This window comes from Gorilla gorilla, chromosome 10 (genome assembly GCF_029281585.2).
Source record: "Gorilla gorilla gorilla isolate KB3781 chromosome 10, NHGRI_mGorGor1-v2.1_pri, whole genome shotgun sequence".
Classification (NCBI taxonomy): domain Eukaryota; kingdom Metazoa; phylum Chordata; class Mammalia; order Primates; family Hominidae; genus Gorilla; species Gorilla gorilla.
Genome location: NC_073234.2, coordinates 136,280,156 through 136,296,341, shown reverse-complemented (window position 1 = coordinate 136,296,341; position 16,186 = coordinate 136,280,156). Strand labels below are relative to the sequence as shown.

The 16,186-nt window shown below is 39.9% G+C and overlaps 1 protein-coding gene across 6 annotated transcripts in view; it reads left to right on the top strand.

Moving 5' to 3' along the window:
• Nucleotides 1-16,186, top strand: part of SPPL3 (signal peptide peptidase like 3) — a 137,815-nt gene that overhangs the window by 31,786 nt on the left and 89,843 nt on the right. For 2 of the 6 annotated variants that reach the window (XM_063694410.1, XM_055358174.2), the window contains exons 2-3: nucleotides 888-1,011; nucleotides 2,586-2,621. The exons of 3 other annotated variants lie outside the window; for them this stretch is intronic. In XM_063694410.1, the coding sequence (XP_063550480.1) occupies nucleotides 2,599-2,621 (23 nt within the window). In that variant the 5' untranslated portion in view covers nucleotides 888-1,011; nucleotides 2,586-2,598. Of the gene's footprint in view, nucleotides 1-887; nucleotides 1,012-2,583; nucleotides 2,622-16,186 lie in introns of those variants that run through there. One more of the 6 variants, XM_055358175.1, reaches the window with a different exon arrangement.

Here is a 16,186-nt window from a genome sequence, read left to right as displayed (position 1 = left end):
TTATTTCCTAGTGTATTGGTGCTCGAGTTTTAATATATTAAATAGTGTTTTATTATGAATCAGCTTCCTTTTCTTTATTCCCCATATTATAGTTAGGACATTGTAATTTTTTAAGTTATGTAGACTATTAATATAATTTCAATATAATGAAGAGACTTAAAATTTTTCATTATGAACAGATGTTAGGTGTGGTAAACTTGGGAGCCAGTGAATTGACTGAATTATAGCAGTCGCTATGGCACCTCCACAGCCTTTAAGATTACTTCACTATTTCTGTGAAAAGTTATTAATATTACACTTCAGATGTATATGAAAATATTATTTTATTGATTTTCCTTAGAAATTACCACACCATTGGCTGGGCGTGGTGGCTTACCCCTGTAATCTCAGCACTTTGGGAGGCCGAGGTGGGTGGATGACGAGGTCAAGAGATTGAGACCATCCTAGCCAACTTGGTGAAACCCTGTCTCTACTAAAAATACAAAAATTAGCTGGGCATGGTGGCATGCGCCTGTAGTCCCAGCTACTTGGGAGGCTGAGGCAGGAGAATCGCTTGAACCCAGGAGGTGGAGGTTTCAGTGAGTCAAGATCGTGCCACTGCACTCTAGTGACAGAGTGAGAATCCGTCTCAAAATAAATAAATACAAATAAAACAAAAACAAAAAAAGAAAAAGAAAAAAGAAATTACCACACCATCTATCTGTTGACCACTTGACAAGTGATTGGGTGATACTGGTGGTCCGTGGACTACACTTTGAAAAGCAGTGCCACATATCCTGTATTGCTTTTGTATTAACCTTGTTGTCCTCAATTACTGAATTTGCTCTGTACTCCACTTTATCAGATACCATTTTTTCCCTAACATTTTTTTTTTTTTTATTTTGCAGTGACAGGGTCTCGCTCCGTCACCCAGGCTGGAGTGCAGTGGCATGACCATGGCTCACTGCACCCATGACCTCCCAGGCTTAAGGGATCCTTCTGCCTCATCCTCCTGAATGGCTGGGATTATAGGTACACACCACCATGCTTAATTTATTTTTTGTAAAGATGAGGTCTCACTATGTTGCCTGGGCTGAACTATAATTTTTATACATAGGCTGGGTGCGGTGGCCCATGCCTGTAATCCCAGCATTTTGGGAGGCCAAGGCATGCGGATCACTTGAGGTTAGGAGTTCGAGACCAGCCTGGCCAACATGGTGAAACCCCGTCTCTACAAAAAATACAAATTTAGCTGGGTGTGGTGGCAGGTGCCTGTAATCCCAGCTACTTGGGAGGCTGAGGCAGGAGAATCACTTGAACCCGGGAGGTGGAGGTTGCGGTGAGCCGAGATCATGCCTCTCTGCACTTTAGCCTGGACAACAGAGCGAGACTCTGTCTCAAAAAAAAATTTTTTTTTAATACATGAATTGTCTAATACCATAGTTGTTCAACTCTAAGATAAACTTCTTCTCAGCACCATTAAATATGTATATATATATATATATTTAAGACAGAGTCTCGCTCTATAGCCAGGCTGGAGCGATCCTGGCTCCCTGCAACCTCCGCCTCCCGGGTTCAAGCGATTCCCCTGCCTCAGCCTCTCAAGTAGCTGGGACTACAGGCATGCACCATCACACCCAGCTAGTTTTTTGTATTTTAGTGGAGACAAAGTTTCACCATGTTAGCCAGGATGGTCTCGATCTCCTGACCTTGTGATCCACCCACCTTGGTCTTCCAAAGTGCTGGGATTATAGGCATGAGCCACCGCGCCCAGCTACACCATTAAATATTTTTGATGGTCCTTTGTAGTTCTTAATGTCAAAAGAAATTCACCAAGTGCTGTCGCAGATGTCATTGCCTGCATATATATAAACTTTGCCATGCATAGAGGTGTCTTTTCAACCATTTATCATCAGATTAAAGTTATTTGCACTGACAACATTACACATGGCTGAATTTTAAGTTAAATTTAGATATGTAATTATTTTCTGTATCTTTCTCAAAAAGAGTATGCTACAAGGATTATTTTATATGTAGGAAATAGCCTGTTCCAAGATAAATAATACAGTTAAAAGCAATAGAAATTGCTAAATCTTAGGAGTACATTGTAGAGTTTGAGAGATAATGGAGGTTACCTGTGACTGACTCATGACTTAGGATGGATTATCACTCAAGCACTAATGTTTTAAAAAACGTTCCTTATTTTTAAGAGAAACTGCTTAATTTCTAGGGACATCTATTTGAGGAAAGATGAAACTGAGTTTAAAGACAAAATTCAGAGGATTCTCAGATGTTCATTTATTTGCCTCAGAATTATGCTGTCAGTCCCAAAGATGTCAAAAAGAGCAGAATTCTGACTTTGAGAAGTGACATGTTTGATACTATTGCATAACTGGAGATGGCCAAAAGTTCAGAAAAATCATTAGACTTTGAATGTTAAGAAAGTTTCAGTTCAAACTTTTATCAGATTCTGAAAAGGAAAGTGGTATGTAACTGTTTTGAGAAATGTATGCTATTATTTTACAATCCATTGTGTCTTAGAATAGAAGAAATACATTATTTCTCCGTTTTAAATTCTTTCCTTTTTTTGAACATGCCTTTTTCAGGATAAACTTTGCCATGTGTGGAGGTGTCTTTTCAAGGTAAATCATGCCTTACTATTTCAGTTAATTCAGAAAATGACTTTTGATGATTGACTATCTTTTAATAGTTCTAAATTCCTCAAATATAATGTTCTCTCTAGAGGTATATGTCCCAACCTTGCATAATAATAGGAATTACCTAATGTGTTGTTACACGGATTCCCAGGGTCTTTCCCTTAAGTTTATGATGTATAGTCTAGGGTGGAACCCAGGAATCTAGATTTGGCGGAGGTACCTTAGGTCACAGGCCTCCATCGTTTTTGGCACCAGGGACTGGTTTTGTGGAAGACAGTTTTTCTATGGATGGGGAGGAGGGGGATGATGTTTTGGGGATGATTCAAGCACATTACTTTATGTTGCATTTTATTTCTGTTATTACACTGTAATATATAATGAAATATAATTATACAACTCACCATAATGGAGAATCAGTGGGAGCCCTGAGCTTGTTTTCCTGCAACTAGGCAGTCCCACCTGAGGGTGATGGGAATCAGTGACAGATCATCGGGCATTAGATTCTCATAAGGAGCACACAACCTAGATCCCTCGCATGCATAGTTCACAATAGGGTTCTCACTCCTGTGAAAATCTAATGCCACTGCTGATCTGACAGGAGGTAGAACTCAGGCGTTAATGTGAGCGTTGGGGAGCAGCTGTAAGTACAGATGATTTTGCTCACTTGCCTGCCTGTCTCCTCCTACAGTATGGCCCAGTTTCTAACAGGCCACTAACTGGTGGCAGTCTGTGGCCTGGGGGTTGGAGACCCCTGCCTTAGGTGATTTTTCCAGGCTAGCTTGGAAAACACTGCTGTAGAGCGTAGGCTCCTTCCTGGGGATCCTGCCTAGTCTTGACTACTGTATAAAATTTCATTGCTACAACTTAGAATGCATCTACTATCCCAGGATTATAGTAATATAATATATACTAATAAATACAGTAATATTTAGAATATTGGTAACAGGTTGTGAGCACTTAACTGTGTGTAAGGACCCATGCCAAACACTGAATAGGTTGTTGAATCCTCACAACTTTCATAGATAGATACTATTATACTCATTTTGCAAATAAGGATAAATAATCTGTACAAGGCCTTACAGCTAGTAAGTGGTAGACCCAGGATTGGAACCCAAGCAAACTGACTTTAGAGCCTGTGCTCTTAAACCACACTGTACTGGCCGTTGTAGATCAGATGCTGAGCTGTGCTGATTGTGCAGTGCATTGTAGAGCAGTGTACAGTTCACTATGAGCGTGAGGTGACAGATATGGTAAGACGTGAAACAGTGGCATTTTCATGTGGGAGGGTGTCAGAGCAGTCAGCAGTTGTATTAAAACAGTAACCAATCTTGAAGGGCCACAAAGTGATCAACTGGGTAACTGTTGATGTTTCTCTAGATTAGCACTTCTCAAAGTGTGGCCCCTATTTCCCTGGAAATCCCTGAAAATCTCTCATGGGATCCTCAAGGTCAAACCTTTATATAGTATTTCTGAGAAGTTATCTTTCTCTCTGTGTTAACATTTGTATTGATGGTACTGCTGGTGCCTAAGCGTGAATCAAGGCAGTGGCACCAAAGTGTGCTCATAGACATTGTATTCCACACACTCTACAGTTTTGTTTTGTTATTTTTTTAACCCAGTTTCACATAAGAATGCCCTTAATGAAGGAGTGAAAAAATACTCCTTTGATTAACTCTTGACACTAGATTGCACATCTTTTTAATGCTTTGTGTGATGTAATGGGAAGGTCACACAAGCCACTTCTGCTGCATGTTGAAGTACTGTGGTTGTTTTAAGGAAAAGCACCTGTAGGGTTGAGTTACATGCTGACCTACCATCATTTTTCATGGACATTTTTACTTTTAAGAATAACTAATAAACTATGGTTATTCAGATTTGAGTATTTGGCAGATTTTGTCAAAAATGAAAGGACTGATAATATTTGTTGCCAGTGATAAGATTTTTGGGCTTGATGACTTCCCAGGTTTTGTTTTTGTTTTTGTTTTTTGAGATGGGGTTTCATTCTTGTCTGGGCTGGAGTGCAATGGCATGATCTCGGCTCGCTGCAGCCTCCAACTCCCGGGTTCAAGCAATTCTCCTGCCTCAGCCTCCCAAGTAGCTGGGATTACAGGCATGTGCCACCACACCCGGCTGATTTTTATATTTTTAGTAGAGATGGAGTTTCACCATGTTGGCCAGGCTGGTCTTGAACTCCTGACCTCAGGTGATCCACCTAGCTCGGCCTCCCAAAGTGCTGGGATCACAGGCGTGAGCCACTGGGCCTGGCCTACAACTTCCCAGTATTTAAAGACTTCTGTGATGAGATCAGTGGTAATAGTAACAGATGGAATTTTTAGTATTGGATAATGAAATACATAAGCATTTTGAAGAGCTCACAACTGAGGAAACAAATATTAACTTACCAATGCATGATGTACAGAATTATGCATGGGTAAGGATCCATTCAGAGTGAAGGCAGACATGGATTTTAATGTAACAGAGTACAGAAAGTTCATTGATAGGGTTTTAGATTTTACATTGGAGCTAACCTTTAGGAAACTACCATCTAGGCTGGGTGTGGTAGCTCATGCCCGGGATCTCAGCACTTTGGGAGGCCAAGGTGGGAGGATTGCTGGAGGCCAGGATTTCAAAACCAGCCTGGGCAGCAAGCAAGGCTCCATCTCTGCAAGAAAAAAAGAAAAGAAAAGAAAAGAAAAAGAAAGCTACAAGAAAAAAAAAAAAAAAGCTAAATGTGGTGACTTGACCCTGTGGGCCTAGCTACTTGGGAGGTTGAGGCAGGAGGATAGCTTCAGCCCAGGAGTTCGAGGCTACAGTCAGCTGTGATCACTCCAGCCTGAGCAATAAAATGAGAATACATATCAAAAAGAATAAAAAAACCTACCATCTGTAGAATTTCATTTCAGTATTGAAGAATAATATCTACGATTACCCGAAAGGCTCTTAAAATACCACTCACATTTTAAACTATAGATATGCATGCAGTTGAATTTTCTTCATGTACTTGAACCAAACTATGTATCATAGTACAGATTAAATGCCGAAGCAGATACGAGAATACTGCTGACTTCGATTAAGCCAGACATTAAAGATATTTGCAGAAATGTAAAACGGTGCCATTCCTCTCACTAATTTTTACTTTCAAAAGAGTTATTTTTCATTAAAACTTTTTTTTTTTTTCTTTTGAGATGGAGTCTCGCTCTGTCACCCAGGCTGGGGTGCAGTGGTGTGATCTCAGCTCACTGCAACCTCTGCCTCCTGGGTTCAAGTGATTCTTCTGGCTTAGCCTCTGGAGTAGCCGGGATTACAGGCATGCACCACCACACCCAGCTAATTTTTGTATTTTTAGTAAAGACAGGGTTTCACCGTGTTGGCCAGGCTGGTCTCAAACTCCTGACCTCAGGTGATCCACCCACCTCAGCCTCCCAGAGTGCTGAGATTACAGGTGTGTGCCACCATGCCTGGCCTAGATATTGTGATAAATATATATTTGGTCTTTATCCCAGGTTCCTGGCATAATAGCGTTTATAATAAAGCCCTTAGAATTTCGTGATAGGGGAGAGAGGAGCATCTTTTGTTATTCATGAGAAGTCCCTTTCAACCCTACCTGAGTTTATGCTAATGAGCTGAGTCTTAGTGGGCTCCTAAATAGCTTCTGGATGATGACTGGTTGCTAGAAGAACCAATAGAGGGTTGGAAACATAACCCCTTCCCTCAACCTCTGCAGAGGGGAGAGGGGTTGGAGATTGAGCCCAGCCACGAAAGGCCAGTGATTTAATCAATCATGCCTGTGTAATGGAACCTCCAAAAAATCCTTAAAAATTGAGTTCTGAGAGCTTCTGGACTTGTGAACTGGTGCTGGGAGGACAGTGCACCCACCGAAGGCATGGAAACTTTGCACACTCCTCTCAGCCCTCCATTCCTTGCCCTGTGCATGTCTTTTATTTTTCTGCTCCTGAGTTGTATCCTTTATAATAAACCAACAATAGTAAGTAAATTGTTTTCCTGAGTTCAGTGAGCCATCCTAGCAAATGATCAAACCTGAGAAAGGGATTGTGGAAACCCCCAACTTTGTAGCTGATGAGTCAGAAGTACGGGTGACCTGGACTTGATACTGGCACCTGAAATAGAGGCAATCTCATGAGACCTAGCCCTTAACATGCAGGGCCTGTGACACCTTTGGGTAATAGTGTCAGAATTGAATTGATGAACATCTAATTATTATTGGAAAATTGGTTATTGACATGGAAAAAACCCACACATTTGGTGTCAGAAGTGTTAAGAGTAGAAACAGATCATAGAAATATGTGTAATTTATGTTAATGTATAATAAGTTTATTTTAAAATGAATAAATATGTTTCATATTCACAGTTTCAATGTCTAATATGGTAAATATCAGGAAGTATAATCTATATAAACAAATGCCCTTTGGGGTCCTCAACAAGAGTCCTGAACTAAAAAGTTTGAAAACTACTTCTCTGGACACTGTGGACATTATTTTCTGTAGTACTGCCTACATTGTAATTCATGTTCACTTATTTACTATTGTTTTGGAATCTTAATACCTTCAACTATGTTGCTCAGAATTCTAGAATTGAAGATATGAAGATGTTGAGCACTACAGCCCAAAGTGATATTCCCAATCCTTTGAGTTCCCAGTCCCTGTCTTACCCCTAACTCCGTCACAGCCCTTCTGTTCTCTCCTTTCGGTATCTCAGAAATCTTGGGTATCAGAAATCATTTCATAATACAAGTAACGAGGAATAAGATAACCTGTTAGAAGATTGGATTGGTTTTTATATGTTACAATTTCAGGCATATGATTTTTAAATCTGCCAGAGAGGTGATTGTATACTGAGTGTAATATCAGTCAGCGTACTCCCCTGCCAGATAAACCAGGACTCAGTCCGCTGCTAGGATGCGTTTCAATGAAGATATCTGACCTGTGTGGTATGTCTTCAGGGCATTGTAGTTGACAGTAGTAATGCAAGGATCTACCACAGCCTGTTTAAAATATGACTAGAAATGTGGCTGTTGGAGTAGCTAGATGAAATATAGACCACACTGATAAAAAAAAATCTTACTCTTTTTCCCTTCCTGTTATTTATTGCCAACACCCTTTTCAAGGATCTGTCCTTTTGGAGAATTTTTGTACTTTGTCTCCTTCCTTTTTCTGTTTTTCTAGCATGTTCTCATTTAAGAATAAGCAAACTATGGCCTGCAAGCCAAATCTGACCTACAACCTGTTTTTGTAAATAAAGCTTTATTGTAACACAGCCATGCCCATTTGTTTACATATCATCTATGGCTGCTTTCATGCTAGAATGGCAGAGTTGATTTGAGTACAGTTGGCCCTGTTTCTGTGGGTTCCACATTCATGATTTAGTCAACCTCAGATAAAAAATATTTGAGGGAGAAAAAACAAAAGTAATACAAATGAAAACGATATGGTAAAACAGGTATTTATATAGCGTTTTCATTGTACTATGTATTGTAAGTAATATAGCGATGATTTAAAGTATATGAGAGTCCTGTGGAGCCCTGAAATGGGAGGGGGAAAAAAGTATACAGGTGGATGTGTGTAGGTTGTATGTAAATACTACACTGTTTTATAAGGGACTGGAGCATCCAAGGATTTTAGTATCTAGAAGGGGAGTAGGGAGTTGTCCTGGAACCAGTCCCCCAAAGATTGGGAGGACTGTAGTTGCCACAGAGACCATATTACTTACAGTGCCTAAAATATTTACTCTTTTACATAAAAAGTTTGCCGCCTTCTACTTCTCTTACTATTTCTAGCAAAGTACCAGACTAATTTCTCCTTCCTCTCCCCCTCCAATTTGTCACGAACAAACTTTTGTGCGTGTGTATAAAATACAATATACACAAATTACCAGAAAAAAGAAACAAAAACTTAACAAAATACATGCCCAGATTTTTCATTATTAGAGTCAACAGACGGAAAATTACCAAATTGCTATAATGAGGTTTAAACATCCTCAGTTTTTGCACTTACCTTGACATGGATCCGTCGCTAACAGTTCATGAAGCAATACCAGTGCTAAACCCACACTTTAAACAGTCTTGTTCTTGTAGTCTGTTACTGGACAACTTTTATATTTATACAACTTATTTACTTCTTTCCTGTATTTTTATTGATTGAGTATATTATACATAAATTTCTGGTTGAGTATGCTGTATAGGCGATGATACACACTGAAAGTGATGTAGATGGACCTCCATTGGTGAGCCAAGCCCTTTCTGGATAATGTGATATAATCTTTATTGCCTTAAAGACCCTACTCAGTGACTGAGTAGACTTTATTTTTGAGGCAGGGTCTTGCTGTGTCACCCAGGCTGGAAGTGCACTGGCATGATCATGGCTCACTGCAGCCCAGATTTCCTGGGCTCAAGTGATCCTCCCACCCAGCTAATTTTTTATTTTTTATTATTTTTAGAGATGGGGGTCTCACTATGTTGCCTAAGCTCTTCTTGAACTGTTAGCCTCAAGCAGTCCCTGTGCCTTGGCCTCCCAAAGTGCTGGGATTACAGGAATGAGCCACTGCACCCAGCTAGACTTTTTTTTGTTTGAGTTGGAGTCTTGCTCTGTTGCTCAGGCTGTGGTGCAGTGGCGAGATCTTGGCTCACTGCAACCTCTGCCTCCCGGGTTCAAGCAGTTCTCCTGCCTCAGCCTCCCGAGTAGCTGGAAGTACAGGTGCGCACCACCATCTCCCAGCTAATTTTGTATTTTTAGTAGAGACAGGGTTTCACCATGTTGGCCAGGCTGGCTTCGAACTCCTGACCTCAGGTGATCCACCCGCCTCGACCTCCCAGAGTGCTGGGAGCCACCGCACCCGGCCCCAGCTAGACTTTTTGAGTCTGTATGTTTTCTGTTGTGTTTAGGTGTAGTGTAGCTTCCTTTTTAATTGGGATAATAATGGCTGTAGAGATAAGTTTCAAAAAGAATTATTTGATATCAGTGGTTCCCATAGGATTTGTGTTTCAAGTACTGTTTGAAAAAACAAAAACTTTTTTGTCAAAGTAATAATGCACACTGCTGTATACTGTCACAATTCTTAACTTCAGTTATTGCTTGAAAAGACTATTTACATAGATTCAGTCATCTTTATCTTATAAGGAAGGTATGTAAGCATTTTTAATTTTTTCTCTCATAGCACAGTACAGGTTGAGCATCTGATATCCCAAAATCCAAAATTATCCAAAATGCAGAACTTTTTGAGCTCCAACATCATGCTGAAAGGAAAAGCTTATTGTAGCATTTTGGATTTTGGATTTTTCGATTTGCAGTGTTCAACCAGTAAGTATAATACAAATATTCTGAAACTACCACCCCCCGCCACCCCAAAAAAGAGGGAGATCTGAAACACTTCTGGTCTCAAGCATTTTGGATGAAGAATACTTAATCTGTATGTTTTCTTTATAGTAAAAAAATTAAAATTTACCCATAGAGAGATTTTCTTACTATGCCTTCAAGAAATGCAATGAGGCAGAACAAAATTGAAAACATAACCATCTCTTATAAGGACCCTAGAGTGACTAAATAAGTAAATACTGATAGATTATAAAAAGAAACTGATTCATAAAAAGTTAAACAAATTTACCATGTGACCCTGCAGTTTCACTTCATAGTTTGGCTGCTTATAAATTCTCAGCTCACATTTCGTTTTCTCTATTATGTTCTTCCATAGAGCGTTGCTGTCAGAGACTAATGATATTCTCTTTAGTTATTGTTTTTAGTTTTTGTTATGGTTCCTTGCTTTGATTTTCTTCTTTGGGGACTCCTATTGTATACATTTTGGATCTTCTTTGCCTGTTTTTCTATAGATTGCCGCTCTCTAATCTTTTTATCCCTCTCTTAACTTTTCCATCCTATTTACTTTCTAGTTTCTTTAAGGCATTATCTGTTACCCGTTGGTTGTTCATTCTTGTGTTTCTTTTAGTTTAGTGTTCATTTCTGAAATTTCTGAGTTTTATCACCCCTTTTGAGTTGTTCTAATTCAGATTTATGTTGCCTCTTCATATGATGTCATTTTCTTTGTTTTTTTTTTCTTTTCTTGAGATGGAGTCTTGTTTTTGTTACCCAGGCTGGAGTGCAATGTTGCGATCTTGGCTCACTGCAACCTCCGCTTCCCGGGTTCAAGCGTCCTGCTTCAGCCTCTTGAGTAGCTGGGATTACAGGTGCCCGCCATCACACCTGGCTAAGTTTTGTATTTTTAGAGATGGGGTTTCACCATGTTGGCCAGGCTGATCTTGAACTTCTGACCACCTCGGCCTCCCAAAATGCTGGAATTACAGGCGTGAGCCACAGTGCCCAGCCATGATGTCATTTTCTTAAAAAATTTAAAATTTCAAAATAATATTGTGTTACAGTTTTTACCTGTTTTAAAGGCATGTTTTTTTTCTGGTATGTTTTCATTGTTTTTACCAGTTTTTACCTGTTTTAAAGGCATGTTTTTTTTCTGGTATGTTTTCATTGTTTTTACAGATGCTCTCTGCCTCCTTTTCTCTCTTTTTAAAATAATGACTTTGAGATAAAACCACAGTGCTTTCCTGTTGTTCATTTTTAATGAAAATTAATTTTCTTTCTTTTTAAATATATATTAAGTTCCAGGATACATGTGCAGGACATGCAGGTTTGCTACATAGGCAAACATGTGCCATGGTAGTTTGCTGCACCTGTCAACCCATCACCGAGGTATTAAGCCCCGCATGCATTAGCTGTTTATCCTGATGCTCTCCTTCCACCCACCCCTGTGACAGGCTCTGGTGTGTGTTGTTCCCCTCCCTGTGTCCATGTGTTCTCATTGTTCAGTTCCCGCTTATGAGTGAGAACATGTGGTATTTGGTTTTCTGTTCCTGTGTTAGTTTGCTGAGGATGATGGCTTCCAGCTCCATCCATGTCCCTGAAAAGGACATGATCTAATTTCTTTTTATGGCTGCATAGTAGTGTATATGTGCCACATTTTCTTTATCCAGTCTAGCATTGATGGGCATTCGGGTTGATTCCATGTCTTTGCTATTATGAATAGTGCTGCAATAAACAAACACATGCATGTGTCTTTATAATAGAATGATTTATATTCCTTTGGATATGTACCCAGTAATGGGATTGCTAGGTCAAATGGTATTTCTGCTTCTAGATTCTTGAGGAATCACCACAGTGTCTTCCACGGTGGTTGAACTAATTTACATTCCCACCAACAGTGTAAAAGCATTCCTGTTTCTCCACAGCCTCGCCAGCATCTGTTGTTTCTTGACTTTTTAATAATCGCCATTCTGACTGGTGTGAGATGGTATCACATTGTGGTTTTGATTTGCAGGAAATTAATTTTCATAAACAGAGAGAAGTGGGCAGGAAGACTTTAGCTTTCTGGCTCTAGAGCTCCCTCTTTTGACTTTTCTGGTGGAGGGGAAGAGGGAATCCTAGCACTTTCAGACATCTGGTCATTACTCTTCCTGGTTCTTTATTTGGGCCACCTTCTTCCTTTTCTTCTCCTGTCTCTGTTCTGCTGGATTCTGTTCCCAGTAGTTTCTCCTCAGTACAAGACTTTGTCCTGAAAGAGAGCTTCAGATGGTTAGCTTTTAGTTTAGAGGGTACCTATCGCTCCATCCCCTTGTACAGGCCATAAGTTGGAATGTACAGAGCTCCTTTAAAGTTCAACTGCTATTCCTAGTTCAGCTCACCTTGCTTGCCAGTACCTGTTGTCTTATTTGGGGTTTTCCTAATTTCAGATTCATCAAATACCCTGTTGCTTCCCTTTGCTGCTTCTCACACAGATGGCAATTGCACACCAGTCTTTAGCAGTCAGTAGTTTGTCCCCATCTGCTTGTCTTTTGGGTTTTGTGAGGCTACCTGATCACTTAGCTTTGTTGTAGGTGCAGATTTTCAGTTTTGTATCCAGATTGCTCAATCTGTTTTTATGGGAAAATTCAGGAGGATTCAAACCAACTATGCCCTGAATGCTGCCATCATTCCAGAATCTTGTCCCATAGTTAAATTTTTATTTTTATTTTTTGAGACAGAGTCTCGCTCTGTCTCTAAAAAAAAAAATAAAAAAATAAAAAAATAGATGAAAATTGTTCATCTCCACACCAGTGGCCAGGTGGCTCAGTGCGTAGTAAGGGTCCATGTTCTGTGTATTCTTCTGCTCTGCCCTCCAGCATGTTAACCTCACCTCTAGGCTTGCTGTGCTGCTGTTTGCAGGATAACTGCAACATTTCCGAGACATCACATCCTCAAGACCACAAAAAAAGAACCTTCTCTTCTTTGTGTTTCTTTTTTTTTTTTTTTCTTTCAGATTAAGGGAAATCTTTTCCTTCTGTCTCATTGGCCAGAATTGCATCATAAGCCTAAGCCACAAGGGGACTGGAATCTGCATTTAGGTTTGTGCTGTCCAGCAAGATAGCCACTGGCCACATGGGGCTATTTAAATTTAAGTTCATTAAAATTAAGTACAACTACAGATTAAGTTCCTTAGTTGCACTCACCGCATTTCAAGTGCTCAGTAGTCCCATGGGGCTAGTGGCTACCTGATTGGACAGTGCTGTAATATTACTAGAATGTTTTCATGATCGCAGAGTTCTGTTGAACAGTGCTGGCTTACATTAATCACGATTCACTCCCTGGGCCTTTTCAGAATTGCATTTAGTCTTGAGATTTTCTCAGATGCATTCCAGAAAGTATGTTCATGGTAAACAGCCACAGAATCTGACAATGAGACCACCCCATGTGGCTCTGGGGCTTCAAGTACACCCCCATTCGTTTGCATGAGTGAAATAATTTCTCTGTGTAGGAGAAACAAAAAGGTTGTTTTACTGCCAGAAAAAGTACTGAACACATTTCTGAAGTAAGTACTGTTTTTCTTTTCTTTTCTTTCTTTTTTTTTTTTTTTTGAGATGGAGTCTTGCTCAGCTGCCCAGGCTGGAGTGCACAGTGGCATGATCTCAGCTCACTGCAACCACCATCTCCCGGGTTCAAGCGATTCTCCCGTGTCAGCCTCCCAAGTAGCTGGGATTACAGGCAACTGCCATCATGCCTGGCCAGTTTTTGTATTTTAGTAGATATAGGGTTTCACCATGTTGGCCAGGCTGGTCTTGAACTCATGACCTCATGTGACCTGCCCGCCTCGGCCTCCCAAAGTGCTAGGATTACAGGCGTGAGCCATAGCGCCTGGCCTGTTTTTCTTAAGACCAGTCATTTTATTTGAAAATTAAGCTTTGAGGTCATAGTGCTAAATAGCCAGGGCCTATGATTTACTTGACAAAAATTGTTTTTTATACATTTGTCAGTTTCTAATTGAATAGTTGGAAAATGCCAGGAAACTATTATTTCTGTTCATTTATTGTGCTATATGGAATCTCTTATACTGAGGGGATGTACTTTATAAGTTATTAGTACAAGGATTAATCACTGATAGTCCCCTTCCCTTATCATTCTTGCACTCTCTGGGGTCTAGTGATCCGTCCATACAAGGAGAAGAAACAGTGGCTGGAGGGATACTGAGTTCCCTCTCCTCTTTCCTACACACTAGAAGTAGGGTCAGGAAAGCCCCGCATGCTTCTTCCTTCCCTGTCCCTTCCCTGCCCCTTGTGGAGGGTCGTCATGAAACAGTTACATGCAGGTGCTATAAAAATACTGACGTGTTCTTAGGTCCAAATAGTGATCTTGAATGTCATAAATATAAGAATATTCTCATTGCACTGTTTTTCCTCAGTTGAGCAGGTTTTGATTATAACAAAACAAATGCCCCGCTTCGGAAACACTTGGTAATGACTGTTATTTAAAAGGAGTAGGAATAATAGGAAGTTAGCTTCTTCTTGTTGACCTTTGGAAAGGCTTGTAACTTCATGATGCTTCCTTAGACTTTGGGGCATTCAAGCTGACTGAATTTTAGACCCAATTGACAGTCATTTTTGCTTGAGTCTTTTTGAAAATCTTTTTAGTATTATTAAAATGGTTTCTTGCCTTAATAAAATATACAGAATATATAATTTAACATGTATTTGGCTTTGATAGCACCTCAGGCTCTTGCTCATCAATTATTGTTTTAGTGATTTATAGGTGTAGCTGTTGCAAAAGGAAGGTGGTCACACAGCACATAGCTGCCATGACTTAAAAAGAAAAAAAACCTGTGCTGTTGGCTTGCTTACTTCTCCATTGTATGTTGGCAGGACTAGATTTACTTAACATCAGACTACTAGAGTATGTATATAGATACATATAATTCAACACATATCACCAAAACAGTTTCTTGAGCATTCTAAAATTGTTTAGGAGAATTTTTTAGGTGCTTCATGGTAAACCCTTGGCTTTTCTGATTTCCTTGGGTCAATTTCCTCTGCCTACATCACAGGAGGCTGCCACATGTGTTCTCACATTTACTCCTTGAAGAGCCATCAATAAAGGGTACATTGATAACTTGCACAGTCATGAGTAATTCAGTTTGAGTAGCTAGGTTTATCCTGTTTGGGGAACTGACTCTCACTGTGGGGTTTTCTTCTCCCTCTGGCCTTTTTTTTCCCCGTGTGTGTGTGTGTGTGTGTGTGTGTGTGTGTGTGTGTGTGGTGGTGGTGGTGTTTGTTTTCATGTGGTGGTTTTGGGGGTTGGGTTTTGTTGTTGTTTTTTGCTATTCCAAATACAAATTCATCTCACTTGCTTTCACAATATATTCAGTAGTTTTTCTGAATTGCTATGAAAATGTGAATTTTATCTGAAACTGATTTTTAAGGTATGGTCTTTGGACTGGTAGTAGCATCTGTATTGCCTGGGAACTTTTTAGAAATTTATGAATGCTTGGATCTGCCCCAGATCTGCTGAACCAGAAACTCTGGGGTAGGCACAGTGATCTGCGTTTTAACAAATCCTCCAGGTGATTTGGATACACCATCAGCTTTGAGAACCACTGGTCTAGAAGATCCATGAATTATTTTGAACAAATGCTGAAACTTCCTTTCCATGTGCTTTGGTGCGCATCATATCTTCTTAGTCTAAAATTTATATCAAAAGAATTAGGAATACTATGGTTTGTTACAGCTTCTTGTTTTGCTACTATTGTATACATTTTTAGAAGTTACTAAGGAAAAAATTTTACGTTTGGTGTCAGATGTTTGTCCATGTGACATTTGAATAAGTGCAATTCCTTTGGGCAGATAAAAATGTCAGTGTACTTTATTTGTCTAACAGGAATTCTCTGCTTGTAGATGTAATATAGTTCTGTAGACTTAGAAATCAAATATTTACCATATACATTTTCCTTCATTTGCTTGCCTTAGGAAAAAAAGTGGATGAGCAGATAAGATGATGGTAAAGAATGTATCTTTAGGCTGGGCGTGGTGGCTCATGCCTGTAACCCCAGCACTTTGGGAGGCTGAGGCGGGCGGATCACCTGAGGTCAGGAGTTCAAGACCAGCCTGGCCAACACAGTCAAACCCTGTCTCCACTAAAAATACAAAAAAATTAGCCAGACATGGTGGCGGGTGCATGTAATCCCAGCTACTCAGGAGGCTGAGGCAGAAGAATTGCTTGAACCCAAGA